General features: G+C 47.8%; 1 protein-coding gene, 1 long non-coding RNA gene and 1 other non-coding gene across 12 annotated transcripts; 2 read left to right on the top strand and 1 right to left on the bottom strand.

Annotated features, from left to right (window-relative positions):
• Nucleotides 1-1,636: 1,636 nt before the first annotated feature.
• Spatc1 (spermatogenesis and centriole associated 1) lies at nucleotides 1,637-27,683 on the bottom strand. Of its 10 annotated transcripts, XM_017316764.2 has the most exons (6): nucleotides 27,488-27,527; nucleotides 26,708-26,785; nucleotides 10,010-10,666; nucleotides 9,409-9,519; nucleotides 9,160-9,299; nucleotides 1,637-2,050 (listed from the first exon to the last, which is right to left on the bottom strand). In XM_017316764.2, the coding sequence occupies exons 3-6, from the start codon at nucleotides 10,605-10,607 to the stop codon at nucleotides 1,721-1,723; spliced, it is 1,179 nt and encodes a 392-aa protein (XP_017172253.1). In that variant the 5' UTR covers nucleotides 10,608-10,666; nucleotides 26,708-26,785; nucleotides 27,488-27,527; the 3' UTR covers nucleotides 1,637-1,720. The 10 variants fall into 10 exon arrangements, with proteins under 10 accessions (XP_017172253.1, XP_017172255.1, XP_017172251.1 ...); XM_017316766.2 differs by lacking the exon at nucleotides 26,708-26,785 and having other exon boundaries at nucleotides 10,010-10,159; nucleotides 27,488-27,683; XM_017316762.2 differs by lacking the exon at nucleotides 26,708-26,785 and having other exon boundaries at nucleotides 27,488-27,681.
• Nucleotides 3,246-3,335, top strand: Mir3079 (microRNA 3079). Its single transcript, NR_037240.1, has one exon. It is a non-coding gene; the product is annotated as a microRNA 3079 (primary transcript).
• Mirt2 (myocardial infraction associated transcript 2) lies at nucleotides 24,375-27,427 on the top strand. The gene is made up of 3 exons (NR_045747.1): nucleotides 24,375-24,425; nucleotides 25,823-26,028; nucleotides 26,714-27,427. It is a non-coding gene; the product is annotated as a myocardial infraction associated transcript 2 (long non-coding RNA).
• Nucleotides 27,684-27,837: the final 154 nt, after the last annotated feature.

The raw sequence follows: 27,837 nt of genomic DNA, 5'->3' as shown, positions 1-27,837 counted from the left end.
GGTCCACTTAGTGCTTCGGAGAAAAACTTAGGGCCCTGCCTACTCTCCCCTCCCCCACCCCTCCAATACACTTTACAGCCTGACTACTCACAGCCAGGTAGGTTCACCACAGCCTCTCAATCCGGTGCCTGGCTTAGTGCAGAGACTCAGCACCGATGGCTTGCAGAGGCTGAGACTTCAAACCCGGGGAGGGACCGTTAGTTCTACACCTGAGGCAGCTTGCCCAGACAGGTAAAAGGAAATCCTCCATTCTATGAGCCCTGTAACAGACTTAAGTTCTTTTAATTCTGTGTTTTATTTTTGTTTGTTTTGTTTTGTTTCTCGGGGCAGGGTTTCTCTGTGACTCTGGCTGTCCTGGAACTTGCTCTGTAGACCAGGCTGGCCTCGAACTCACAGAGATCTGCCTGCCTCTGCCTCCGGATTGCTGGGATTAAAGACATGTACCAGCACCGCCCCTCTTGACTTTAGTTTCTTGACAATGATCCCTTGGGCTTTCACAGACTTTTCTTGGCTCCCCTTGGAAGTCTGACTCCTTAACTCCAGCTGTGAGCCAGCAAACACCCTGACATCGACCATCAGTGTCTCTTAAGTAACCCATCAGGTTTGTCTTGGCTGGCGATCTTCAGCCGGCTTGCCAGGATAGTCCTGGAGACTTTGGATGAAGGCAACTGTTGATGAGCTGGGCAGTCTGGGCAGAAGGCATTGAACTCTGCAGGGCAGGTGGGGGTGGGGGTGGGGGTGGGGCGAGGTATCCCAGCTGGAGAACCATGCCTCTTTCTAACCGGAAGTTGTATTGGTACTGATAGATTCCTGTTTGAATCCGCCCCCCCCCCCCCAAGGCTCTGCTGTTCCTTGACTGGCAAGAACTGGTTTTCTAAGTCCCTAGTTCTTTTATTCCTTTCTGCCTTGTCACTGCCCTAGCGCCTGCAACTTCAGGCAAGCCAGAAACTACTCCAGGCTTTTCCACACTGCCCTTCTCATGAACCAACCCCATTTTGGTCTCCACTCTTCTAGAAACACCACGATGTTTCCAATCTCAGCCTACCCATTGATTTCAATACCCCCCTCCCACAAGGGCCCCAATTTTTCCAACCCATGTTCCTTTTTTTTCATTTATTTATTCATTTTACATCCCCATAGATGCCCCCTGCTCCTGGTCCCCCCTCCCACAATCCCTCGCCCTATCCCCCCCAACCCATGTTTTTCATTCTCTGGTCAGCTCTGGTCCCCCATGCTTAGACAGAACCCATCCTTTTCTCAGACCTTGGGCATCTTCACAAGGGGCTGCCATCTCCCAGGCTCCCTTGCCCAGGTTTGGATGAGGTGGCATCTGGCTCTCTTACCTCTACTGTCCTGCCCCAAGGCCCTGAGGCTCCCTACCCCTTTGCTAAGAACAGGGAAGTATCCTTTCTTTCTGCATCATCCCTTCCCTGTTCCTGATCCTACTCCCTCTTTTTTTTCCTCCGCTCCCAGAACTTCTGTTTTCATTACCAAGTAAAAAGGGAATTTGGGACCTTCCATTTAATCCCATTAGAAAGACAGTGTCTGAGAGCTCTGTCTCTCCAGGGAGGCTGTAATGTGAATGTGGCCCCCCCACCCCACCCCACTGGAGCAGGAAGGTGTGGCTTGGGCCCAGTGACCAGAGTCTGTGGGAAACTTTAATGGCCATGCACAATGGCCTACAGGGTGAAGTGAGCCTGGGCCAGCCGGGCACCGGGTGTTACCAGATGAACATAGGTTTGCCGTCATCGTGGGACAGCTGATGGAGGCAGGAGAGCAGCAGGAGGGCGTCCGTGAGCTTGCTGGGGTGCACGGTTTCCAATAGCACACGCTGCAAGAAGTCCACCGTGTAGCAGCCACCTTCAGATGCCGCCAGCTCAGGCCGCTCGCGCAGGATGCCGTACTCATTGACCAGCTGTTCTGTCAGTGCCGGGTGCACCCGCCCGTTGTAGCCTAAGCTCTGCAGCTTGTTCATGATGCTCACGTAACGCTGTGTGAGCGTCTGGCACAGGTCCTCATCCAACTTGTGATTACTGGGGTTTAGGGAGGCCTGTTGGGGAGAGTGGCCATCAGGGACCCCCCACACACACACACCCCACCCTGGCTCACAGGCAGGCGGGAAGAGCAGGGGCAAGGGAGGCCGGGGGAAAGGAAATTGTGAAGTATTGCTATGAGGATGCCAAGAGAGGAGAAGCCATGGTCCCTGAAAGGTCCAGAGGGCTGGGCCTGAGGTCAAGGCACCCAAAAACCCAACTCAGGCAGGCCCAGAGGCTCCCCAAAGCTGCTAGAGACATGCATCCCACTGTTTTTTTGTTTTGTTTGTTTTTTCCTTCCACCAGCTATGTGGGACTATGTGGCTTCCAGTATGGGGGCACAGGGAGTTCTTCATACTCTCAGGTTGCCAGACCCCAGAGTTTGCATGCTTTCCCAAGAGCTAATAGAAAGCACTTAACCTGGAATAACAGACACCGTTCTAACAGGGCAGGAAGGTCTTCCTGAACATCACCTTTCCCGAGGCCCCCGTGGAGTCAAGGTACTGACATTTCTACCAAGCACGCCCATGCTGACAGGCTGATGGGACTTCCATGTGGGAAGACGTATTTCCACATAGAAGGTGGCAGGTCTCTGGGGGGCACCATGGGTATAGCACTGGCTCTTCAGGGACAGTTGTACTCAACTGGGGACACCCACCTGATCTCTCTGCTGTGTTGGGACTGGTGCCCCTGGTATATTCACTGGGAAAGTCCCTTGGTGTGTTGACATTTTTCTGGGCAGTACGGCAAACGCGATTTTGTGTCTTTCCTGGAGCTGGGGACCCTATTATATTAAATCCCTATCTGTGTACATCAGTTGCTGTCTGCAGCCAAGCACACTGGATGATTTGTCTAAGAAGGCAAATCTGTCAGGCAGGGAGGAGCACAATGAGAAGGCCAGTGCGCTCCTCGGATAGATGCAGGGAAGGTGGCCTGTGGCATTTGTTGCTTTGTATATTTTTGCAAAAAGAAGTAGCCAGTGTGATCTGTGGTGAGGAAAGAATTAAGGCCTGGTAGAATGCTGACCTTTTCACAAGGGCCTGGATCACCAAGCACCAGAAGAAGAAGGAGGAGGAGGAAGAAGAGGAGGAGGAAGAAGAAGAAAGAAGAGGAACAGGAGGAAGGGGGAAGAAGGGGAGGGGGAGGGGGAGACTACAGAGCTCCAGCCTAAGCCTTCTCTAGAAGACCCCACTGTGCTCCCAGACAACCTCTGCCAAGCTAAGGACTTTGATCTGATGAGCTAAGCTGGAGTTCCCATTCACCTGGCTCCAGGCTCATCAGATGAAAGTCCTTAGCTTAGGTGTGGCCTTTGTTGGAGTAGGTGTGGTGTGGCCTTGTTGGAGGAAGTGAGTCACTGTGGGGGTGGACTTTAAGACCCTCCTCCTAGCAGAAGCCAGTCTTCTGTTTGCCTTCGGAATAAATTGTAGGACTCTCAGCTCCCCTTCCTGCACCATGCCCGCCTAGAAGCTGCCGTGCTCCTGCCTTGATGAAAATGGACTGAACTTCTGAATCTGTTAAGCCAACCCCAATTAAATGTTGTCCTGATTAAGAGTTGCCTTGGGGGGGGGGGCGTCCCATAATCAGTCACCAAACACAGACACTATTGCATACGCCAGCAAGATTTTGCTACAGTACCCTGATATAGCTGTCTCTTGTGAGGCCATGACAGTGCCTGGCAAATACAGAAGTGGATGCTCCCTGTGGAGGCCCCCAATGGAGGAGCTAGAGAAAGTACCCAAGGGGCTGAAGGGGTCTGCAACCCTATAAGTGGAACAACAATATGAACTAACCAGTACCCCCGGAGCTCGTGTCTCTAGCTGCATATGTAGCAGAAGATGGCCTAGTCAGCCATCATTGGGAAGAGAAGCCCCTTGGTCTTGCAAACTTTATATGCCTCAGTACAGGGGAACGACAGGGCCAAGAAATGGGAGTGGGTGGGTAGGGGAGCAGGGCAGAGGGGAGGGTATAGGGGACTTTTGGGATAGCATTTGAAATGTAAATGAAGAAAATATCTAATAAAAAAAAAGTTGCCTTGGTCATGGTGTCTGTTCACAGCAGTAAAACTGTGTGTGTTCTGGGATTGAAGGCATGTAGCACCACATCTGGTTTATGTAGTATCGCTAGGCAAGCATTTCTATCAGCTGAGCTACATGGAAGCACTAAGTTTAATGCTTTGTTTCGTTTTTTTTGGGGGGGGGGAGTTCAAGACAGGGTTTCTCTGTGTAGCCCTGGCTGTCCCGGAATTCACTTTGTAGACCAGGCTGGCCTCGAACTCAGAAATCCACCTGCCTTGCCTCCCGAGTGCTGGGATTAAAGGTGTGTGCCACCCCTGCCCGGCTGAGTTGAATGGTTTTTGTATCAGTTCCATATATCAATTTTTATGAAGTATATTTAATTTCTTGGTTCAACATTAATAAAAACATGTATATATATTTTAAATTTTATGTATGTGTCAGTCCCTGAGTATGTACACACAAATGCAGGGTCCCACACAGGCAGGGGTTTGGAAACCTTTAGAGTTGGAGTTGTGAGTCACCAGATATGGAATCTGGGAATTGAACTTGGGTCCTCTGGAAGAGCAGTACACGTGCTTAACCATAGAGCCCTCTCTCCAGCCCAGTATTTTAAAGATTAAAAGAATATGTGGGCATGGTGGCTAATGCCTATACATATGGAACTAGAGACCGAGACAGGTACATTAACTCAGGTTCAAGGCTAGCCTGGGCTACATAGTATCCCTACATAGTAACTAGGGATACACACTCATTAAGGCTTTGTCTCAACGAATAAGTAAATCATTCATTCATTCTCTGAGCACAATGGTGCATGTTTGTCACCCCACCTCTCTGGAGGAAGAGGGAGGGGGACCACAGCAAGATTTGGGACTAGTCTGAGTTCCAAGCCAGCTACGCTGCTTACTCAACAGGATCTTGCCTCAACAATCAAAATATGTAAAAATGAAAGGACATAGAGGGTGGGCACCCTCAGGAGGCTGAGGCAGGAGGACCATAGGTCTGAGGCTTGAAACATTTTTATCAAAAGGGTAGATAAAATATAACTGCCTAGAGAAACATTATGATTGTTCCCAAGAAAAATTAAATTGATATACAGGTTCTTAGAATGCCTAAGAGGGCTTGGATACGTAAGGTAGCTTGGATACCAAAGCAGTATGTAGAAGTGAAGTCATTCTCAGGAGCCCATAAGCGGTGGTCAAGGCGCCCTTCGCCACACAACATGGCCCTAGTCACTCTCACATGGACACGGACACGGCGGGACTCAAGGCCCCTAGGATTAGGATGCTAAGAGAAAAGACACTCCAAATATCTTCCACAAAGTTCTTCACAACTGGGTAGGAAGAATGAGAACAGAGAGAGCTGTGGCCCACTTCTCCTTGGGTTTAAATGACAGCATAACTGGGCTGGAGAGATGGCTCAGCCATTAAAAGCATGTACTGTTCTCGCTGAGGACCAAAGTTTAACTCCCAGAGCACGTCGTGCAGTGGTTCACAACTACCTGTAACTCCATCAAATACCTCTGGCCTCTTCAGGCACTTAAACTGACACACACACATATACCACCACCACTAGCGCCCCATAGACAAAAATACAGATGAAACTTAGGAAAAAAAAAAAAAAGACACAGTGGTACCAGTGGTAATCTATGTAATTAGGAGGCAGAAGGGTCACTATAAGTGTTAGGACAACCTGGGCTACGTAGCAAGCCCTGGGCAAGCCAGGGTTACACAGTAAGAAAAACAAAAACAAGCATAACAAACAAAAACCCAAACAAGCCAAAAAATCAACAATGATGAAACCAACTCAAGCCAAAAGAAAGTGTAACTGTACAATCTAATTAAAAAGACAGCCAGATTTAGTGGAAAGTCAGGGTCCTTATCAAAAATATCTATTAAATTTCAACCCACTAAACCTATACAGCGTTGGAGAGTGAGTGGCTTGTAGGGACAATATTGGCTTTGACTAGTGTTAGCAGGTCTGGGTAGAATTTAGGGATTACAACCACTGACCCTGGGGGTGGGGGGAGATGGAAAAGAAGATACACTGAAAGGGGGAAATAAAATTTGGGTGAACTGGAATCAGGTGCAGGTGAGACTCAACCAAAGGCCCAGCCAGGTGGGTGGGGACCCTTGAAGCCAGGGGGTAAATTTATGATTTCCAAATGTGACCACAGGAGTTGGCCTGGAAGACTCCATAGAGGGATATGGCTAGGTATCAGCCTAGCTCCAGGAGGCCACTTTGTTTCCGGGAGGGTTTCAGTGGAGCTGTCCGGAAGAGGAAGGAGAGTCTCTGGGTCACTGCTGACAGAAGTAAAACGAGATGACTCAGGCTCTTGGGCGGAATGACAAGCATGCTGAGGCAAGAGGTCCAGCTTCTCACAACGCCAGGTTAGGTGGAACGCCTCTAATCCCAGCAGAGGAGGTAGAGGCAGGAGGGCCAGAAGTTTAAGGTCATCCTTGCTAGGTGACTATAATGCCAACTGCCCCTTGGTATCTTGTGGTCACTGTTGCTACACCACGGGACCCTCTTTGATTGAGTTGGTGGCTAATGATTCTCCACAGAAAACCCAGGAACATGGCTGTCTTGTTATATAGACTAAATGGGAAGGAACTCTGGCCAGCCAAATATGGCTCTGGCAGGCCTTGCCCTTCTCCATTCCCTCTGCCTTACTCAAAACCATCAAATTACATTCCTAAAGCTAGCTACCAAGGTATCTTGCCTTATTTTGGCCACTTCCTCCTCCTGAAGCTGACAACCAAGGTCTAGATATTAAAGTGTTGAAGTCCAGCAATCAAAAAACCCCTTTGGTTCACTCGATTCACATGCCCAACCAACACACCACTTCATCCTAGCCCATCATAACACACACCCTCTCCTCCTCCTCCTCCTCCTCCTCCTCCTCCTCCTCCTCCTCCTCCTCCTCCTCCTCCTCCTCCTCCTCTTCCTCCTCCTCCTCCTCTTACAGTCTCCTCCAAAATGGACAAGGAGAGCTGGACCCAGACAAAGGAGCCCTCATAGATGCAAGTCTAAGAGGGATGCTGGCAAGCACTGGGCATCTTCTTTGCTCTGGCAGCTCTGAGCTCTCAGAGGCTGTACCAACTGACCAAAGGGAACTCCTTTGAGATCTCCATAGACAGGCTGGGCCCCTCAAAAGAAAAGCACTCATTTTCTGCTACCATCATGTCCACACAGTCCTCTGTCTCCTTGTCATTTTTCTCTTGACCCTCAGTCCCAGGGGCTGCCCCTTTAGCCCTAGAGTCATCCTGATGCAGAGTGCACTCTGTGTCTTGGTGGTCTCTGGAGTTAGTCAGGTGTTTTTGAGCTGGAGAGAAGACACATCTTAGCTTATAACTTCTAGCTTGACTGCTGATAGGAGAGTCAAAGACTCAAGACCAAACAAAAACCCTTGAGGGGCTGCTGAGAAGGTTCAGCTGGTAAGAGCACTTGCCGCTTTTCCTGGGGACCAGAATCTGGTTCCCAGCACCCACACCAGGCAGCTCACAACCGAGGAGACCTGGCCTCTCTGGACAACCCTCCCATACACATAATAAAAGAAAAATAAATCTGTAAGAAGATTTTCTTAAAAACTCAAACTTTTGGGCTGGAGAGATGGCTCAGCGGTTAAGAGTACTCTTAACCTGCTCTTTCAAAGGTCCTGAGTTCAATTCCCAGCAACCACATGGTGACTCACAACCATCTGTAATGGGATCTGATGCCCTCTTCAGGTGTGTCTGAAGACAGCGACAGTATACTCACATACATAAAATAAATAAATCTTTAAGAAAGAAAGAAAGAAAGAAAGAGAGAGAGAGAGAGAGAGAGAGAGAGAGAGAGAGAGAGAGAGAGAGAGAAGAAAGAACTCAAACTTTAAACCCTTAGGAGAAAATGTTGACTAAGGAATACAAAATAGTTTCAGGAGTTTCTGCTAGGGGAAGATTTCTTTCTTTTTCTTTTCTTTCTTTCTTTCTTTCTTTCTTTCTTTCTTTCTTTCTTTCTTTTCTTTTCTTTTCTTTTTTTTTTTTTCTTTTCCTGAGACAGGAATTCTCTGTGCAGCTCCTCTCTGCCCTGGATTGCACATTGTAGACCACCCAGCTAGGGGAGAGTTTCTTAATTGAGACAATACAAATAACGTGAGGAAAGACTGACATTTCTGAACACATTCAAATTAATTATCTAAACTAAGCACAGTGGAGCCTGCCTTTAATCCCAGCACTTGGGAGGCAGAGGCAGGAGGATTTCTGAGTTTGAGGCTAGCCTGGTCTACAGAGTGAGTTCCAGGACAGCCAGGGCTATACAGAGGAACCCTGTCTCAAAAAACAAACAAACAAACAAACAAACAAACAAACAGACAAACAAAAAATTGTATCTAGTGAAAGGACACTTTAGCCAAGAAAAGGCAAGCTAAGAATCAGCCTGTGGAGCTGGTGAGATAACTCAGTGGTTAAGAGCACTGACTGCTCTTCCAGAGGTCATGAGCTCAATTCCCAGCAATCACATGGTGGCTTACGACCATCTATAGGGGGATATGATGCCCCCTTCAGGCAGGTGGATGTATATGCAGCAGAGCACTCATACATTAAACAAAATTTAAAAAACAGCCTGTGCAATCAGAAGTCATTACAACATAATTTGTACACAAAGATGGCCTAAGAGAATAAGCAGCTGGAAAGCCATTTTCCCGCTGAGAAAAGCTCAAATGTATACAGGGATAGGCCCTGCATGGTCTCATATGGCAGGGGTATCCAGCCAAGTGCAGACCCATATCCCCAGTCCTTACCCCCTTGCCAGTTCCCTGTGGTGTTCTCAGTGAGCACTGGGGATGCTGGAGGCAGCGGGCTATAGAATTCTTTAGGTTTGTTGATTCAGACCCCAGGGGTTGGTGCTGCTCAGCCAAAGACCAACTAGGAGGTGGAAGAGGAGTGCTCCCTCCTCCCTGGAGGAAATCCCATCCCTCTCTCTTCTAGAGTCTGTAGCCCACAGCTATGGGCTCCCTCCATCTCAGAGTCCCTCCCCATAAATGCCTGGTCCTTCAGTACCGACTGAGCTTACTGCCCCATCCGTGAAGGCCGTGAAGGCTCCTCTGGCAATGTGGGAGACGGATAGCCACACACCTGGATGATCTTCTCTGGGATGTTGGAGACAGTGAAGCCGTAGAGACGTACGCGCTCTGGGAAGATGCTGGACAGGATTCTTCGGTCTAGCTGGAAGGCGATTTCCCCCACTAGCCTCTCACAGACTAGCTGTTTTGTGTCTGAGAATGACAGAGGGTCTCAGCAGGGTGGGACTGTGGTGAGCAGTCCAGAGTATGTAATGAGGGAAACGGCACCACACTCATGTCGATCCCTTGTAGTGTTACTGACCTCGGGGATTGTCAGGTAACTTGTTAGACTTTCGGTGGGGCGTCTTCCGCTCCATCTCCACGACATTCTTCCGAGACTGTTCCATCACGCGTGAACCCCGGGTATCATTGACTGAAGCCGAAGAGGATGAGGTGCGGGGCGGGGATGGGAGGTTGTGTGGAGGAGAATGGGGATTGGGCACAGGTCGGGTAGGGGATTGGTGCACCCTGGAGGGGGAGTTGGAGTGGGTGTTTCTTGAAGGGGAACCGTTTTCAGCAGCTTGGGGGGCAGGAGCTGGGGCAGAGCTGGGGATTGTGCAAGGAGGAGAGCCTGTTGGGGAGCTTTGGACAAAAGTGAGGGACATTTGTCCCTGGGAAACACTAGTCTGAGTTCGATTATCCAAGGTGCCATAAACATTTGTTGTGAGACTGGATGTGGCCATGGTACGCATAGAGGGGATGTTCTGGAGGGGCGCGCCCACAAACATGTCAAGGGGCTCTGGGTCCTGTCTCGGCTGGGGGTGCTCACTGGTGATTGGGATGTGGAGGAGTGGAAATGAGAGGAGGGGTTAGAGTGAGGCAGACTGGAAGCAGGAATCGGCCCACCCAGGGCACCCAATTACCTTTGGAGGTGGGAGCTGGTCCTGCATAGGCTGAGGTTCCAGAAAAGTTTCCTCGGGTAGGCTCTGCCAGCCGCACCCTTGGCGTCTCTGGCTGCCCTATGTTGTTTATGGGGTTGGGCACTACGTTCTGAGCAACACCTAGAGGGGTAGCTGTGGAGGAGAGCAGGGGACTACTCAGAGAGACTGCCACTGTGCCTGCCAGGGGAGCCATGATGGGGCTGCTCTGAGATACAGCCAGAGGGCCCACCAGCCGGCTGCTTGTTGTTAGGGAACCAGTTGAGGTCAGGCCCAGTGAGCTGGCCAGAGTGGTCCCTGGGGGTACAGTCATGGGACTAGTCATTTGACTGTTCAGGGGTCCAGTAGAGGGCAAACCCAGAGAACTGGCCAAGGTGACTCCTGGGGAAACTGTAGTAGGATTGGTCAGTTGGTTGCTCATGGAGCATGGCACAAGATTGGCAAACTGGTTGTTCTGCAACAAGGGTATTTGGCCAGACAGCAGTGGGTTAAGAGTAGCAGCCAGGGGGTTCACAAGGGAGCCTGCTGCAGGACTGAGCTGTGGGGTATTCAACATGTCAGCCAGAGGTGCCAGTGCTACCATCCCCAAGTCTTCTGAGCAGGGCTCCTTTGCTGCTGCTGAAGCTGGGGGCAGGAATACACCTGTGGATACAGAAAGAACACAAAGACCCACTCATGTCTGGTCAAGGTATCTGTCTGCTGAGCTGGCTGGCTTGACCTGCCCTCTCTGAGCATCATTCCTTAGGTGGGTTGGATGAGGGCATCTGTGGAGTAGCCAGAGGCATTCAGCACAGAGAGCATTCTGTGCCACTTTAGAGGGTTCTGGATGTTGGTCTGTCCCTCTCTGCCGCCAACCCCACACCAGAAGAGCGGCTCCTAGTGGTCGTACTCAAAGACAGCTAACCTGGCTCTCTACTTTTGGCTGGGAGGAGTGAGCCGGGCCTTAACATTGTAGAGAGACTTGTACCCACTGGTAGGACCTCCAAGGGTCAGAGTAGGAGAGCCTCATGCTGCCTAGGGCCGCACATAGTCTACCAGACTCGGGGTGCAGGTTCTTGACAGCTAGTTTGGACACAGCCATCACTCAGAGAGGCCCAGAATGGTTGCTGGCGATCTTTGGACTCCTATAGAGGAATGGGGCAGAGATCTTATTCTTTTTTACTTCTGAAGCAGAATTCCCTTAATGGTTTTTGGGAGGGAAATTCCTTGGAGACATGATTGCTGCAAGGGCAGAGTTCAGGAGAGTTTTTGTAACTGTACAATAATAATTGAAAAAGCAACTTTGTTGGGTGGTGGTGGCGAATGCCTTTAATCCCAGCATTTGGGAGGCAGAGGCAGGTGGATTTCTGAGTTCCAGGACAGCCTGGTCTACAGAGTGAGTTCCAGGACAGCCAGGACTACACAGAGAAACCCTGTCTCAAAAAACCAGAAGAAGAAGGAGGAGGAGGAGGAGGAGGAGGAGGAGGAGGAGGAGGAGGAGGAGGAAGAAGAAGAAGAAGAAGAAGAAGAAGAAGAAGAAGAAGAAGAAGAAGAAGAAGAAGAAGAAGAAGAAGAAGAAAAGAAAGAAAGAAAGAAAGAAAGAAAGAAAGAAAGAAAGAAAGAAAGAAAGAAAGGAAGAAACTTTGATTTTGCTGAGCTGCAGAGATGGCTCAGTGGTTAAGTGCACTGGCTGCTCTTCTAGAGAACCCCAGTTTGATTCCTAATACTTTCTCAGCAGGCCACAACTGTCTGTATTTCCAGGGGATCCAATGATCCCTTCTGGATTCTGTGGGACTGTATGTATGTGGTACACAAACATATATTCAGGCAAAACATTCATATACCTAGAGAAAAAAATCTTTAAAACAAAACAACTCATTTAAAAAACTACTTCGGAATCTACCCTTTTAAAAAGATTTTCACAGCTGGGCTTAGTGGCACATGCTTTTAATTCCAGCACTGGGAGGCAGGGGCGGGTGTTCAACAGCCTGGTCTACAGAGCAAGTTCCAGGACAGTTAGAACTATACAGAGAAATCTTGTCTCAAAAAAATATTTTTATTTGGTGTGTGTGTGTGTGTGTGTGTGTGTGTGTGTGTGTGTGTGGTGGATGTGCACACACAGGTTCCCATGGATATCAGAGGCTTCTGATCTACTGCAGCTGATGTTACAGGTGATTGGGAGTTGCGAGGCATGGGTGCTGGGAACCAAATTTAGGTTCTAGTCAGCATAGTCTGTGATCTTAACCTCTAAGCCATCTCTCTAGCCCTGAATATGCCCTTAATTTGTGTGTGTGTGTGTGTGTGTGTGTGTGTGTGTGTGTGTGATACTAGTGATTGAACCCACCCATTAAGCATGTGTGGTAAGCATTCTATTATTGCGCTGTTCACTGGTTGTTATTAATATTACTATTACTATAAAACAGTAAATGATTACTATAGGGAAAGAATGGGGATGCAGAAAAAATACGAGCTGCTAATAACCCATCTCGTGGTTTGAAAATCTCATCACCTTGGAGACCGTCTCTGCCCATGTGTTTCACACAAGTCATGGGCTGCTAGGTTGGCAAGAACTTCCTGAAATGGGACAAGCCACCTGGCTTCTGCAGTGACTACTCAAGCTATCATTCTAGTGTGAAAGTAGCCAAAAAAAAAAAAAAAAAAAACCAAACCAAACCAAAACAAAACAAAAAAAACCACTAGAAGCCAGACAGTCTCTGTGGCCAAACAGGAGATATCAGCATGAGGCAGCCCCACTGGGCCAGAAGGGTTGTCAAGTGGCAGAGATGGGTGTGTGGAGTGTGTGGAAAAAGAGCCTGAGCAGAAGATGTATGGCCTCCCCAGAACTGCTGCTCCTGCAGAAATGGTACTCCCCAGGGCACCTGGTGTTAATGGTACTGAACTGAGTACCTGTTGTTACTGGTACTGAACTGAGTACCTGTTGTTACTGGTACTGAACTGAGTACCCGCTGTACTACGTCAGGGTTATGCTCACCTTGTGAGGCTTGTGTAAGACCTTGGTGCCTCTATGAAGGATATTTAAAAGGCCTTGTGGAGGTTTGAATGAGATCAGCCCCCAAAGGCTTGTATGTTTGAACAGTTGGTTCCTTGTTGGTGGAGATTTTGGGAAGGGTTAAGTGTGTGGCCTTGTTGGAGGAGGTGTGTCACTTGGGACAGACTTTCAGGTTTCAAAAGACTTGCATCATTTCTCCGTGTGGCGTTCTCTCTGCCTACTGCTTACTGTTTGAGATGTGAGCTCTCAGAGGCTCCTGATTCTGTGTGTTCCACCATCATGGACTCTAACCTGACCTCTAAACCCAATTAAACAGTTTCTTTCGCTTTCTTTTCTTCTTTCTTTCTTCCCCTCTTCTTTCTCTTTCTCCTCCTCTTCTCTCTCCTCCTCCTCCTCCTCCTCTTGGTTGTTAATTTCAAGACAAAGTCTTTCTATGTAGCCTTGGCTGTCCTGGAACTCACTCTGTAGACCAGGCTGTCCTCAAACTCACAGAGATCCACTTGCTAAGCTCTGGGACTAAAAGTGTGCATTAATCCCCTCTCCTCTCACCTGCTAAAATCAAGGGCTCTTTGAAAATCACATTCTGTGTAGACTTTCTAAAAGAGCTGACAGAAAGCAAAAGAAGGTATCAAATATCTATACAAATAAGGGTCAGTCCTGAAGGAGGCAATGGATATAATAAAATCAAATATAATAAAATCAAATAGTGACTAAGTCTGGTCTTTGATTAAATAAGTGAATTAGCAGTATTTATTATTGGGCTTTGTGTGTGTGTTTTCACTATTTTCAATATGCAAATTGTGACTTTTCTTCTCCCTCCCCACCATGACTATTGCAGACTGGCAAGATAGATCAGCCAGTAAAGGTGCCTGCTGCCTAGCTGGGTAACCTTAGTTCAATCCCTGGGGCCCATGAGGTGAGAGGGAGAGAGCCAACTCCTTGTAAGTTGTCCTCTGACCTCCACAAGCATGCCATGGTATGTATGCATTCTCCTAAACAAACAGAAATAAGTATATAGGTAATAATGTATTACACATATATAGTAGTGCATTAATCTAATATAAAAATGTATATAAAATGAATACTTTGTAAAAAAAAGAAAGGAATATAACAAACAGTATTGGGATTAAAATTATAATAACAATAATTTGTCTATTTGCATTTAAATAAGAATGATAAGAAAAAGGTTAATTAAGGTGTAAAAAAAAAATCCCTTGCCAGGCATGGTGGCACACACCTTTTTCCCAGCACTTGGGAGGCAGAGGCAGGCAGATTTCTGAGTTCGAGGCCAGCCTGGTCTACAAAGTGAGTTCCAGGACAGCCAGGGCTATACAGAGAAACCTTGTCTAGAAAAGCCAAAAAAAAAAAAAAATCCCTTTGGAAATATAATGGCTGACATGCCCATCTGAGTTCCAAAAAATAAAGTCTCAGGGCTGGAGAGATGTGGCTCAGTGGTTAGGAGCAGTCTCCACTCTTTGTAGCTTTCAAGCATCCACATGGTGGCTCACAGTGATCTGGATGCTCCAAAGTCCTCCTCAGACTTCTGAGGTCATCAGGCAGGCTTGCGGTCATTACACACACCACAGCCACACAAGTAAATAAGTAAACAACGCCTTTAAAAAACAGTCTCAAGAGGACCCCAGAGCAAAAGAAACTACACAAAGCGCCTGGAGATACTTGTTAGCTTTATTTTAAAATGCCAACCAGAGAAATCTATTTTGGGCGGCAGAAAGATAGCTCAAAGAGTTAAACGCGCTTACAGCCAAGCATCCGGATCTGAGTTCAATCCCTGGGAGGGTGGGACTGACTCTCACAGTCTGTTCTTTGACTGCCACGTGTCTACCGTCAAGTAAATAAGTGTGAGATAAAAATAAAAAGATAGAGAGAAGTCTGTCTTGAAATGCATTTTTTTTTTTCTTGGTTCTGTTTCTTTTGTCTCGTGAGTAGATCGAGCAAAAACAAAACAAAGCAGCATGCCTACACAAATATGCTTGCACACAGGGCCGGGGCATTGCTTGCCTATTGTGCTTGAGACCGTGGAGCCTCTACCACCAAAAATCCCCAGCTTGTACACAGATGCTTGTAGTAGCATAATTCATAAAAGCTTAAAATAAAAATAAATAAATAAATAAATAAAAAAGAAAGAAACTCAAATCTAAATGTCTGCAGACTGGCGAATAAACAAAATGTTTTTCAGTCATAAACCCCACAACAAACCTTGAAAACGTTACTGAGTGGAAGGATGCAGTAAATGATCCCGTTTATACAGACGGTCTAGAACCGGTGAACGCATCAGCCATTTCTGAAAGCTCAGGGAACGCAGGAAGGCAGTGTGCCCTCACTCTCGCTAAAGGACCGACCTCTCTAAAGAACCGAAGTTTCTTTTTAGGGACAAGAGTGTTCTAAAGGTGTGCTGATGTTTATATACATAAATGAATATATTTAAAGTTATTAAGTTGTATACTTTAAACATTTGGACTGGAGGCTGGAGAGATGGCTCAGTGGGTCTCTGGTCCTGAGTTCAATTCCCAGCAATCACATGGTGGCTCGCAACCACAGCTACAGTGTATTTATTATATACATAAAATAGTTATTTTTAAAAAGTTTGAACTGGGTGATATGTAAACTAATCTTTATACAATTATTATAGAAAAGGATACATCAAGGTCACAGGCATTTAAGGGAACATTTTTTAAAAAAAGATTTATTTATTTATTATATGTAAGTACACTGTAGCTGTCTTCAGACACTCCAGAAGAGGGAGTCAGATCTCGTTACAGATGGTTGTGAGCCACCATGTGGTTGCTGGGATTTGAGCTCCAGACCTTCGGAAGAGCAGTCAGGTGCTCTTACCTACTGAGCCATCTCACCAGCCCCTTAAGGGAACATTTATGGCTCAGACAATTAAGTGCCCATAGTATAGCCCTCCAGGCTCTGCAGGAGCAGACCCTACTCACATTGAAAGGCCCGGCACAAACATAGCAACCATAGGGTTTGACCTTAGTCAGAGCCACTGAAACCAGCAGCAGCCTCAGGAGAGAGAAGCTTGAGTTTGGGGGACTCTAGTAAGAGGGCATCACTTGGGGAAGGAGTTCTCCACTAAATAGAAATGTACCGCCTTACCCACCTCTAAGACACTTCAGTCCTACACTTTTGATTCTAATTAAAAAAAAATGGACGAGCCTTTGATGCTTCAGCCCTTTGTTAGAGTTTGAACAGAGCCGATTAGGGATGATAAATTCGAAAGCTTATCTTTTTAAAAAGTTTTATTTATTTATACAACTGCCCTATTTATATGTATGCCTGCATGACAGAAGAAGGCATCAGATCCCATTATGGATGGTTGTGAGCCACCATCACCTGGGAATTGAACTCAGGACATCTGGAAGAGCAGCCACTGCTTTTAACCACTGAGCCATCTCTCCAGCCCCTGGTACACTATTATTTTAATCATCTAGAATTAGAAGAGATAAGTTTGTTACATCAGACAATGGGCTTAAAAAGAAAAGCACACCTCTGAGGGTTTATGAAGGCAGCTTGCCTTGTCTAACTCTTTGATCACTGTGGCCTCCCCTGACCACATGCTCCAGGTCTCCCCGCCTGCCTACCTTGCTCCTCTGCTCTTTCTCACACTCACCCCTGCCTGGTAGCTCCATCTCTGGGTCTAGAAACCACCACCCCTCTACTTTTCAGTGCCGCTCCCCACCCCAGACCGGCCAAGCCACGGCTGTGCCCAGAGTGCCTGCCAAGTCTTAGAGGGACACCCAGGGATCATGGTGCTGGGTGGGTGGGTGGGGGGTCCTGACATGTGGAGTCTGAGGCTGAGAGGAAAGAGTATTGGGAAGGAGCGGGAGGTAAGACTTAGCTAAGACTTTCCAATTGGGTTTTCTACAGAGGTGGAGGGATGTGGAGAGAGCAAGGGAAGATGAAGGAGGATGGCTGAGAAGAAGCTCCTCAGAGAAGGGAGACATAAGGGGAGGTAGATCCTGAGGGGAGAGACTTGGGAAAAGAGAGACCTGAAGAGGAAGATATCCCTAGAAAAGAATCCTGAGATAGAAGGTAATGAGGTACAGTCCTGAGGGGCTGGGAGAGGGGTCCCGGTCTTGAAGGAGAGCCTTGAGGACAGAAGGGTCTCTAGAGCAGCATCCTAGGTTAGGGATCTGGTATGGGACAGTGTTTTGTGGGAAGTCTGAGAGTAGACTCAGGAGGGTTAGGTTTGGGATCGTGAGTCTCGGGGTAGAGACAGGTCCTGTGAGTAGGTTAAAGTTCTGAGATGAGGAAGGAAGTAGGTGGGAGGTGGCACCAGGTGGGCATTAGGGTTCTTTCCTGGAAAAAAAAAGTGGGGGTGGGGGATGGAGTGGAAGGCTGCCCCTGGCTGGAGGGAGCATCCACTGGAGCAGGCAGGTACCACACAGGTAAGGTTAGAAAGCCCAGAAGCCTAGCACTTGGGAGGCAGAGGCAGGTGGACTTCTGAGTTCGAGGCCAGTCTGGTCTACAGAGTGAGTTCCAGGACAGCCAGGGCTACACAGAGAAAACCTGTCTCAAAAAAACCCAACAAACAAACAAACAAACAAACAAACAAAAGAAAGCCTAGAAGGAAAAGGATGGAGAGTTAGGTGACAGTAATAAAATGGCTCAGACTTCTTAGTCATTTTACCTCTGTGGTCTGTCCCATGTCTGTCCTTGTTAGCCTGGGCCACTTGGACCAGCTGTCACCTATTTTCATCCTTGTGTCTCTTTGAATGAAGGCCTTGCTGTGTAGCATAGTCTGGCCAAGCATTTGTAATCCTCCTGCCGCTATATCTTTTCTTAAAAAATTATTTTTTATTTTTTGAGACAGGGTTTCTCTTTATAATCCTGGCTGTCCTGGAACTCACTCTGTAGACCAGGCTGGCCTTGAACTCAGAAATACTCTTGCTTCTGCCTCTGCATCCTGAGTGCTGCTTGTGCCACCAACTGCCCGGCCTGCCATATTTTTTGTATTGGGGTATTGTCAGCTACCAGCCACCACTACCCAGCCCACCATATCTTTTGTACTGGGAGTATTGGCAGCTACCATGGTGCCTGAACTCTGTGGTGACTTCTGTGTGGAGAAGCTAGTCTGATCGCTGGGAAGAGGGGCCAGTTGTCGGCTACTGTTTTGTAGTCTTAAGCACTTAGCTCTCACTTTTGCTCTCTTCCGCTGTTCTAACGTTCCTGCGTGCATTTGTCCTGCCTCACAGAGACAGCCTGGGGTGGGCATCTGAGCAAGGCCTGGAGGTCTCGGGAGCGAGAAGTCTGAGCTTGTTCTGCTCTAATTCTATTCTTTATGTGTGTGCTAAGGTCTGAAAGCTGTGTCTCTCTGGGAAGGTTTTTCCTTTGGACAGCCCTCCCCATCTTCCCTTCCGCTCAGCCAGTACAGCCTATCGCTAGCCTACATTCTTGCTAAACCATCAAAGTCTACTACATGCCTGCCTCGGGTTACTACTACAGGAAAAGACATAAGGTGCTGGCTTAGGCCTTTGGAAATCTTACAAATGACTGGTACTGATTTAGCTTTAGCTCACTATGTAACCAAACAAGTGCTTCCAGGTTCTCTTCTCAGTTCCTACGCTCATCTTTATTTCAGACCTCCTCCTTCTCCACCCTTATTCTTGTTTTCTGTTTGATTTTTAAATTTCTATTTTCCTGGTGTTCTGCCTGCACGCTTGTCTGCCTGAGGCTATGGGAACAGCTGGCACTGGAGTTAGAGACAGTTGTGAGTAGCTGTGTGGGTGCTGGGAGTTGAACCTGGGTCCCCGGGAAGAGAAACCAGAAACCAGTGCTTTAAACTGCTGAGCCACCCCCTCCAGCCCTGATGGTTTTCGAAACAGACGCTCACGGTGTCATCTTGACTGGCCTGGAACTCACTGTGCAGACCAGGATAGCCTCAAGTTTACAGAGATCTGCCTGTCTCTACCTCCAGAGTGCTTGGATGAAGGTGTCTGTCACTATGCCTGGCTCTACTCTTGCTCTCAGAAAAATTATTACGGAGAAAATTGAGTCAGTGAACCTGAAGTTCCCATAGCTCCCTCCCTCCCTCAGCCTTCATGTGTAGTCTTCCTTTTGCTCTTTCCTTCAGTCCACAACACTTCCCCCAAAGCTCCCTTTAGCCGTCTCCGCTAGCTCCTTCCAAATACAAATTCAGGCCTCTGCCATCCTGAAAAGAAACTCTGGACTCCTTTCCTCTTCCTAGCTACCGCTCTGTCTCCCAACCGCCCTGTGAAGTTAACTTCTGTAGTCAACTTGCTTGGATTTAGAAACACCCAGAGCATTCTAGAGCATGTGGTTTCTCACATCTGTAATCCTAGTACTGGGGAAGTGGAGGCAGGGTGTCAGGAGCTCACAGTCAATTCTCAGCTACATGGCACATTTGACACCAGCTTGAACCACAAGAGTGACCGGCTCAATATGAAAACCAACCAACCAAAAGTCAACCTTTTAGTTTGTCTGTGAGGGCTTTCAAAAGTGGATTAACTGAGTGGGTAAACCTGAATTGGCTCTGGGTTGAGCTATCTTGTGGCCTGGGACCCTAGACTGAATAAAAAGGAGAGAGCTAGTTGAGTACTAGTGTTTATGTCTCTCTGCAGACACAAGTGACTCATATCCTTACCACAATGGGCAGTATAACCTCAAACTGCAAGATAAAATAAGCCCTTTTACCTTAGGCCAATCTTGCCATAGCAATGAGAGAAGTAATAAAATTTTAAAGCCAAACTTCCTGTACTAAAAAGTCACAGCCATCTTCTCAGCACTGGAGAGGCAGAGGCAGGAGGAACTCTGTGCTCTGCAGAGTGAGTTCCAGCTACACAGAGATACTCTGTCTCAAAAAAAAAAGTATTTTTACACCTGTGACTGTGCACATGCACACATTCATATCACAGCATGTATGTGGAAGTCAGAGGATGACTTGTGGAAATCTGGTCTCGCTTAGCACAGTGTGGAGTCTAGGAACTGAATATCAGGCTAGGCAGCAAGCCCTCTTTCCCATAGAGCCAGCCCACTGCCCCTGTTCTTTCTGCCTCCTTACTTCACCTCACTCTGGTCAATGAGGTTGAAATCACACTTCTATTGAAGTCATGGATACCAAGGCATTGTTCAAGAAAGGCTGTGGAAATATTGTGCACTTCTCTGGCTCAGCTGGTTGAGCAACCCTTCGGCCTGGCTGACGCCATTTCTTTTGAAATTGTCTCTTGGCCTCCAAGACAACAAACTCCTGTCATTTCCTGTGTGTCTTGTCACGTCCTTTGCCAGCTTGTTTCTACCTGATCTCACTAGTACTTGCCAGTCTCTTACCACTGTATACTATCTTCCAAGGTGTCCTTTCTAGTTTTTTTTTTCTTTTATGTTCATTGGTGTTTTGCTTGAATTCATGTCTGTCTGAGGGTGTCAGATCTCCTGAAACTGGAGTTATAAACAGCTGTGAGCTGCCACGTGAATGCTGGGAATTGAATCCCGGTCCTCTGGAAGAGCAGCCAGTACTCTTAGCCTCTGAGCCACTGTTCCAGGAGTGTTGATTTTGTTTGTTTTAGCTGTTTGGTTTTTCGACATAGGGTTTCTCTGTGTGTAGCTCCATTCTGGAACTCATCCTGTGGACCAGGCTGGCCTCAAACTTAAAGATCTGCCTGCTTCTGCTTCCCTGGTGCTGGGATTAAGGCTTGTACCACCACCACCTGGCTTTGCTACGTGTTCTTAACCCCTCTGGTGGCTTCAATCACCACCAACTTTTGAATTTTTTTTCTATCTCTGTGTGTGCTTTCAGGGTTCTTGTTGCCCACTGTCTCCAAAACTCTCTCTGTGGATGTCTTACGCTGAAGGACGACATCCTCCAAAATTGTACTTCCTTTTCTCCAGCCTCACCTCTAACACTGTCAAGAGCCGTGGGCAGGAATTCAAATGGAAGCCCACATACTGTGTGTCAGAGAGGTTGGAAGTTATTATTCAAGCTAACACTTAGACAATGTTCTTCTTTCTTACTCTGATAAATAGGCCTCTGTAATGACCTAGAATAGTATGCTTAAATTTAGGATTATTGTACTTTCTGGAGTGTCGGGCTAGGATGTGATCCCTTAGGAAGAACTCATGATCCCTTGGTCCAGAGGCCCCATCCACCACCCGTTTTTCCCATCGTCTGGGCCTGTATCACAGAGGGCCTGGTATCCATGATTTTGAGTACCTACAACCCATGTATTTAAGATCTGTTCCTATCTCCCCAGCTGTATTTTTCCCTGTGTTCCTCCTGAGTTGAGATGCATCAGAACTCTGCTTAAAGAAACAAGGTGGTCTTAGAAAGAGAAATCAAGGGGCTTGAGAGATGGCTCAGTGGTTAAGAATACTGTCTGCTCTTCCAGAGGTCCTGAGTTCAATTCCCAGGCAACCGCATTGTGTGTGGCTCACAACCATGTATAATGGGATTCGATACCCTCTTCTGGAATGTCTGAAGACAGCAATGACATATAGATAAAATAAATAAAACTGAAAAAGATCCACGAGAAGAATCTGACCTCCTGATAAAACCCATCCAGGGAAGCAGGCTGTGGGAGCCAGGCGGGTGGGGCGGCCCTGTTATCCCAGCACCTGACAGGTAGAGGCAGGGATATCAGGAGTTCAAAATTAGCTTGGGCTACATGCAACTCTGTATCAAAGGCCAAAAATAATTGAAAAAAAAGAAAAGAAAAAAATCGGTTGTAACAAGAAAGTTGAGAGAGCATAGTGGGAGCCTGGGACTAAGAGCCACCGTGTGTCTTGGGACATGCCACCATCAGTCAGCCCTAGTCCTTCCAGTCAGACATACTCTGCACTCTGTATTTATCACCCGTCTCTCTCTTATTTTATTTTATTTTAAAACAGGGTTTCTCTGCAGCCCCGGCTATCCTGGAACTCACTCTATAGACCAGGCTGGGCTCCATCTCAGAGATCTGCCAGCCTCTACCTCCTGAGTGCTGGGACTAAAGGTGTGAGACACCAACACCCAGCTATCTATCCCCTTTTACATCCAACAGTTAGGATTTGTTTTTCTTACTACGCTGTCCACTCGCAGTTCGTGCTATGGTCGCCCACCTGAATGACTAGAAGCTTCTCTGGAACTCATCTCCCCACCCCTGACAGTTGTGTTTCCTCCCAGCAGATGGAGTGATCTTTCTGGGCACAAATGTGGCTACTTCCAGTAAGAACTCACGAGCCTTGGCTTATCGCTTTTAGGAGCAAATCCTTAGCATGTCATTTAATATTCACAGTCGTGACCTGACCCCTGCTGACCTCTCCAGCTGATGGTTCACCTCTCACTGACCTCTATCACGAACATTCGAGAACAGTACTATACATACAGGAACAACCTACACTATCAGATATAAATACAAGCCCCTACACCATGTGCATTCATGCGTTAACACAGCAGCTCGAACATTTTCTTAACAGCCATATGGGAATATTAACTCACATACATATTTACAGCATACCCTCCTCCAAGAGTACATGCTGTGTTCTCACAAACTTATGTGTATGTTCTCCACACATATTCACACACATATGTGCTCACATGCACATCATGTACTTTAGTTGCATACACCAACACTATGTACCCACATCCTCTCATCATTTCGGACACTTGGGTGCCCACATGTACTCTTATGCTTTTGTCTAGTTCTGGCTCCCGCAACACTAGGGTCAGATCTTTGTCTATACCACACTTTCTCCTTAGAATGTTGCTTTCTGCCTTCATTGCCAGCTGTCTGAACTCCTCTATAAAGATCTGAAATAGTCCAAGGCTTGCTTTCTTTCTTCTCTCTCTCTTTCTTTCTCTCTCTTTCTTTCTTTCTTTAGCTCTGGCTGTCCTGGAACTCACTTTGTAGACCAGGCTGGCCTCGAACTCAGAACTCCACCTGCCTCTGCCTCCCAAGTGCTGGGATTAAAGGCGTCACTACCATCACCCTGCTTTTCTTATTTATTTTATGTGTATGAGTATTTTGTCTGCAAGTATGTCTATGCATGACATGTGCCTGGTACCTAAGGATTCCAGAAAATAGTGTCAGGGATTGGAGTTACAGATGGTTGTAAGCTGCCATGTGGGTGCTGGAAATCAAACCCAGGTCCTCTGCAAGAGCACAAGGCTCTTAACTACTGAACCATTTCTCCAGGCCCAAGAATTTAAAAAATAAACCTAAAAGCCAGATATGGTTGCATGCAGTCTGTACTCTGGAGGCTGACATAGAGAGATACCCACTTAGAGGCCAACTTGGGCTACATATTGATTTCAAGACCAGGCTAGGCTATATAGTAAGATCCTGTTTCAAAATCACAAGGGCGAGGGAGATGGCTCAACGCACAGAAACACTTAATGCAAGCATGGAGACCTGATTTGAGTCATGGAAACCTATGTAAAAGCCAGACGTGGTGGCATGTGTCTATCAAAAGCAGAACCTAGGGCATCCCCCATAAGCCACAGACTGGGTAGCCTAGAGTATACAGTGCAGTGGCAGAAACAAGAGCAACCCTGACTCTAACAAGATGAAGACAAGGCCCAGCACATGTATCTGACTGACACATGTATCATGGCATGCACATGCCCTCAATACAAATTCATACACAAATACATACTTACATGATGAATTAAAAAGGAGTAAAATCTAAGGCCTGAAGTAGGAAGCTGATATCTAGCTTGTTAGCCTATCGAACTTCTTAAATGTTATACCTCTTCAATGCATATTATTTTTGTCACCCTGACTGGTGGTTGTTGGTGGTGGTGGTGTGTGGTGGTGGTGGTGGTGTTTTTTTTGTTGTTGTTGTTTTGTTTTGTTTTTTTGAGGGGAGGAGTGGGGATGACAAGGTTTCTTTGTGTAGCCCTGGCTGTCCCAGAGCTCCTCCGTAGACCAAGGTGGCCTTGAACTCAGAGATCTTCTGTTGGGATTAAAGGCATGTGTCACCACCACCCCACTTTTTTTGTTGGTTCTTGTTTTCATCCTGCCTGTTATCGCAGTTATTAATGACACGACATTTAAAAATGGAGTTGCACCGGTGCTTATGAGCATTGCTAGGGCTGTGTAGCATGCCCGCTACAGCCAGGCGTACTGGTAGGAAATCCAGCCAGAGAGGAGCAGGCGAGGAATGGATACTGCCCGGAAGGACTTCAACCTCTTAGTACAAGGGTTCAAGTTCTCAACCAGAAGTTAGTCTAGTTAGGGATTAACTGCTGTCTTTTCTTTTCTTTTTGAGACAGTGTCTTGTGTAATCAGGCCGGTCTTCACATCACTGTGTAGTGAGAATGACTTTGCATATCTGATCGTCTTGCTTCTGGCTTGTGCAATTGCGCCCAGTTTTACGGTTAGAGATCAAACCCAGGGCTCCATTCGTGCTAAGCAAGCAACCCTACCAACTGCGCTCCATCCCCAACCCCTGGTGAGACTATTTCCAGGGATTAATTAGGTCTTCAGGATCCTTAGAAGCTATTTTCACTCAGAGTGCTCTCTCGCACTCACTCTGAGGGCTGCAGTAGGTGGATTGCCCGAGGGTGGAGGGGCAGGGCTTGAAGCCTGAAGCCTGAGCCCAGGAGTTGCAGTGATTGCTGTGAGTCAGGATGTAAATAACCAACTTGGCTTTGGGAGCTCAGGAAGAGAGAGACTCAGGGAGGGTTATTATTCCCAAATGCCGCGCAGAGGTGGAGAAGGCACTTAGGATGGTATTCATAACCTTTCCAGAACAGCTTTGTTGGGGGGTCCACTGCCAGATTGTAGAAGGTCTAAACAGGCAGAGCAAAGTCCTCCTCTTAGATAAGAGAGATGTCATGGCTCCTCGGGAACAGAGGGAGAAGGGCAGGCCGGGAGGGTAAGATGGTCTGTGACTGAGGGCGGGTCGCTGTAGGGGTGGATAGGCAGTAAGCACTCACGGAAAATCATGGACAGGAAAGAACACAGCCTCTAGGACAGGAAGGCTTGTATAGGGAGGGACATGGATATTATTACTACTACTAGTGTTTCCTCTTCTGGGTACACGTAGAATCTGTATCAGCTGTAGCATCTACAGTCACGCCCTGGGAGCTTGCTACTCTCAGAAGCTCTCCCCCTGGACCACTCTTTGCACCCAGCTTCCTGCCTTTTCAGCACTCCCTTCCTATTGCTATACTCAGCCTTGTAGCCTCTGTCATCCCTTGGTGTCTGAATGCCACCTCCCTCTAACCCCATCCCTATCCCTGGGCTCAGTGAGGGTCAACAGTTCAACTGCATTCCCGTGAACGCTTGCAACCCCGCTGGATTCTCTTCTCTCATCCTGCTCTGGATAGCTCTAGCCCCAGGGCTTCTATCACACGCTAACAAACCCTACATCTCAACTTTAGATCCTGGCTTCTCCCCCTCAGCTTCCTTCTGGCTGTCACAAAATGGAGAGAATGAGCCTGTGCTGATGGTGGGAACTGGAAAAGGCGGAAGACAAGGGAAGACAGGGATGTGGAGACTGGGAGTAGGTGGGTGGGGTGGGGGTTGGTAGCCTATTGGACTTGGCGGGGAGAAGATTTGGATTCCAGAGCTGGGCAGGTTTTAGATGCTGATGCTGCTTGGAAGTTAGGTTGAAGGGAATGTAGGTAGGAAGCTCCTATGGGGAGATATTATGGGGCCTAGGTTGGCCTTTCATCCAATGGTCCTATGTTCTCATCCTGCCTCTGTCTGTTGAGGCCAATGTCCTCTGTTTGTTTGTTACTATCTAAGCCCTTTCTCCACAATTTCTTCAGACCCCAGCATCCTGGCTCTTCCTTCCTCTGTGCAGCTCCTCCATCCTTCCCTCCCCGCTGTCCTTATACCCAGGCCTCTTATAGTTACCCTGATGTTGGGGAGGGCCTGCCGCTGCCTCACCAAGCCCTCCGGTGAACCCGCTGATGCAGAGGCCACCTGCCTGAGTCTTGATCGCAGACTTGAGCTCCTGATTCTCCCGAATGAGCCGTACCAGCTTCTTCAGTTCCTCATTTTCCCGCACCAGCCTCTCTATCTGATGCCGAAGCCCCTCGTAACTTGTAAGTAGAGACATGCCCCAGGGAAGGGGAGAGGGTGCAGCCCAAGAGAGGGCACTGCACCTGGAGGCTGCCCAGGGCCCGGGGCCTTGCCCGGGCTGGAAAAGGCCACCAGAGTCTGCAAGCCTGGTCTAGTAGGCTCTGGGTATTGTGAGGTCAGAGCCTATGCCCTCCTCTTTGCCCTCTGCTCTAACAGGCTCTGCTCTCTGGGCCTCTAGGCCCATGTGTTGCCTTACCTCAGCCTGCAATGTCTTGACAAGGTCTGGCCAATTATAATTTCACGGTTGCCTCTTCGGCTGTTGTCTTTACCCTACTTCAAGCTAGTTGCTGCCCCTGGACTTTCCCTTCAGATAAATCCTATACCACATCACTTGCCTTTGTCTGTACAATTGGCCCCCTCATCGGCTTTCCACAGGATGTTCAGTGAGTGTAGGTGTCTTCCCTCCAGACTACAACAAGGGGTGCAGCTTGGCCAGGGTATTTGTTGACTGGATACTCATCAATGAATATTCATTATTCTGCCTTCCTGGGCAGGGTGCTCTTTCCTTTTGACATTAGCATGCCATAATTTCTTCTGGCTTCATTCCTTCCCTAGCGACTGGCTGAGAGTCTCCTTTAGCCAAGCACCAGGCTCCCCCAGCTCAGTAGTTTCCATTTCTGGCATGGGTTCCTTTTCTCCTACCTGTAGTGACTCTTCCTTTGCACCTGATCTCTGCTCCTTGGGTCCTGGAATCTTCTGGAGTTTCATTCTCTCAAGAATCTAAAATGAAGACGTGACGGTGATCCAGCAGCGCTCGCTGTTTCTCTACGACTGGCCAGGGTTACGTTGACTTGGCTTATCTGGCTGGCCAAGCAAGTATCCCATTCCTCCCTCACTGTTCCCTGTATGTCCCTCCTGAAGCTGTCCACTTGGTAGAAGACAACTCTCTCCCGGGGGAGCAGTGTTCAAGTGAAGATACACAAGTAGCTGTGTTCCTCTGCTAGGACTTCCAAACAAGACCCGGAGCCAGTCCTCCTCGACGGATTTCAAGAGCCGGAGGACTGAGTCCTCCTGACACGCCCTTCTCTTAGAGCTTTCTAGAAAGAATGCCATGGGATCTTGGGAGTCAATGGAGGCTGGTCTTGGAGACCTCCACTGGCTCTGTGGTCATCTTCTCTCAACACTTTCCATAGGTCAGGGAGAGGAAGGTAAAGTCCAGTTCCAGACCAGATTCTTGTGGGCAGATTCTGGTAGAGTGGAGCTGAGGAAGAGGAGGGTCAGTCTAAGTTGGGTGTTCTATCTGGACCTCACAATGGGGGGACCTGCCCCCCTATCTTTGACACTCTGTGCTGTAATCTTAAGTCATTTTGGCCTCAAAGACAAGAGTACCTGAAGACCACACAAGAGTTCTTTTCATTATTCCTTCTAACTTTATGAAATACATCTGCTGGATATCCCTCTGGCATATGACAATAAGCATACCATGGTCTTGTCTTTGAGTTGACGTCATCTCTGATGCTTCCATTCGATGGGTCATTTTGGGTAGTCTAGTGTGCGGTGCCCGTGTCTTTGGTCAGAAGCTGGGATAGACATTTCTTTGAAGGTGGTTTTGCAGTTGTGGTTAACATTACACAATACTGACTTTAGGTAAAGGAGATTCCCTCCACTCATATAAGTGGGTCTGTCTCATCCAGTCAGCGACAGACTTATGAGCAAAAGACTGCATCATAAAAAAAACCTTATCACTATTTTCTTTTTGTCTCAGTGCCTCTTTCCTCAGTCTGTGCAGGCATTGTGTTAGGAACCGGAGTCACAGTGCCCGTCATAAGCAG

Source organism: Mus musculus, chromosome 15, assembly GCF_000001635.26.
Source record: "Mus musculus strain C57BL/6J chromosome 15, GRCm38.p6 C57BL/6J".
Lineage (NCBI taxonomy): Eukaryota > Metazoa > Chordata > Mammalia > Rodentia > Muridae > Mus > Mus musculus.
This window is presented reverse-complemented; position numbering and strand designations above follow the sequence as displayed.

What these genes read in the sequence shown, in the direction of transcription:
- Spatc1 (NM_028852.1), bottom strand. Translation starts at nt 26,042, where the DNA reads ATGTCTCTACTTACAAGTTACGAGGGGCTTCGGCATCAGATAGAGAGG. An exon ending in GTTACCTGACAATCCCCGAG is followed by an intron (nt 9,300 to 9,408) that starts GTCAGTAACACT and finishes TGTCATTCTCAG; the next exon opens with ACACAAAACAGCTAGTCTGT. An exon ending in TCCCAGAGAAGATCATCCAG is followed by an intron (nt 2,051 to 9,159) that starts GTGTGTGGCTAT and finishes TCTCCCCAACAG; the next exon opens with GCCTCCCTAAACCCCAGTAA.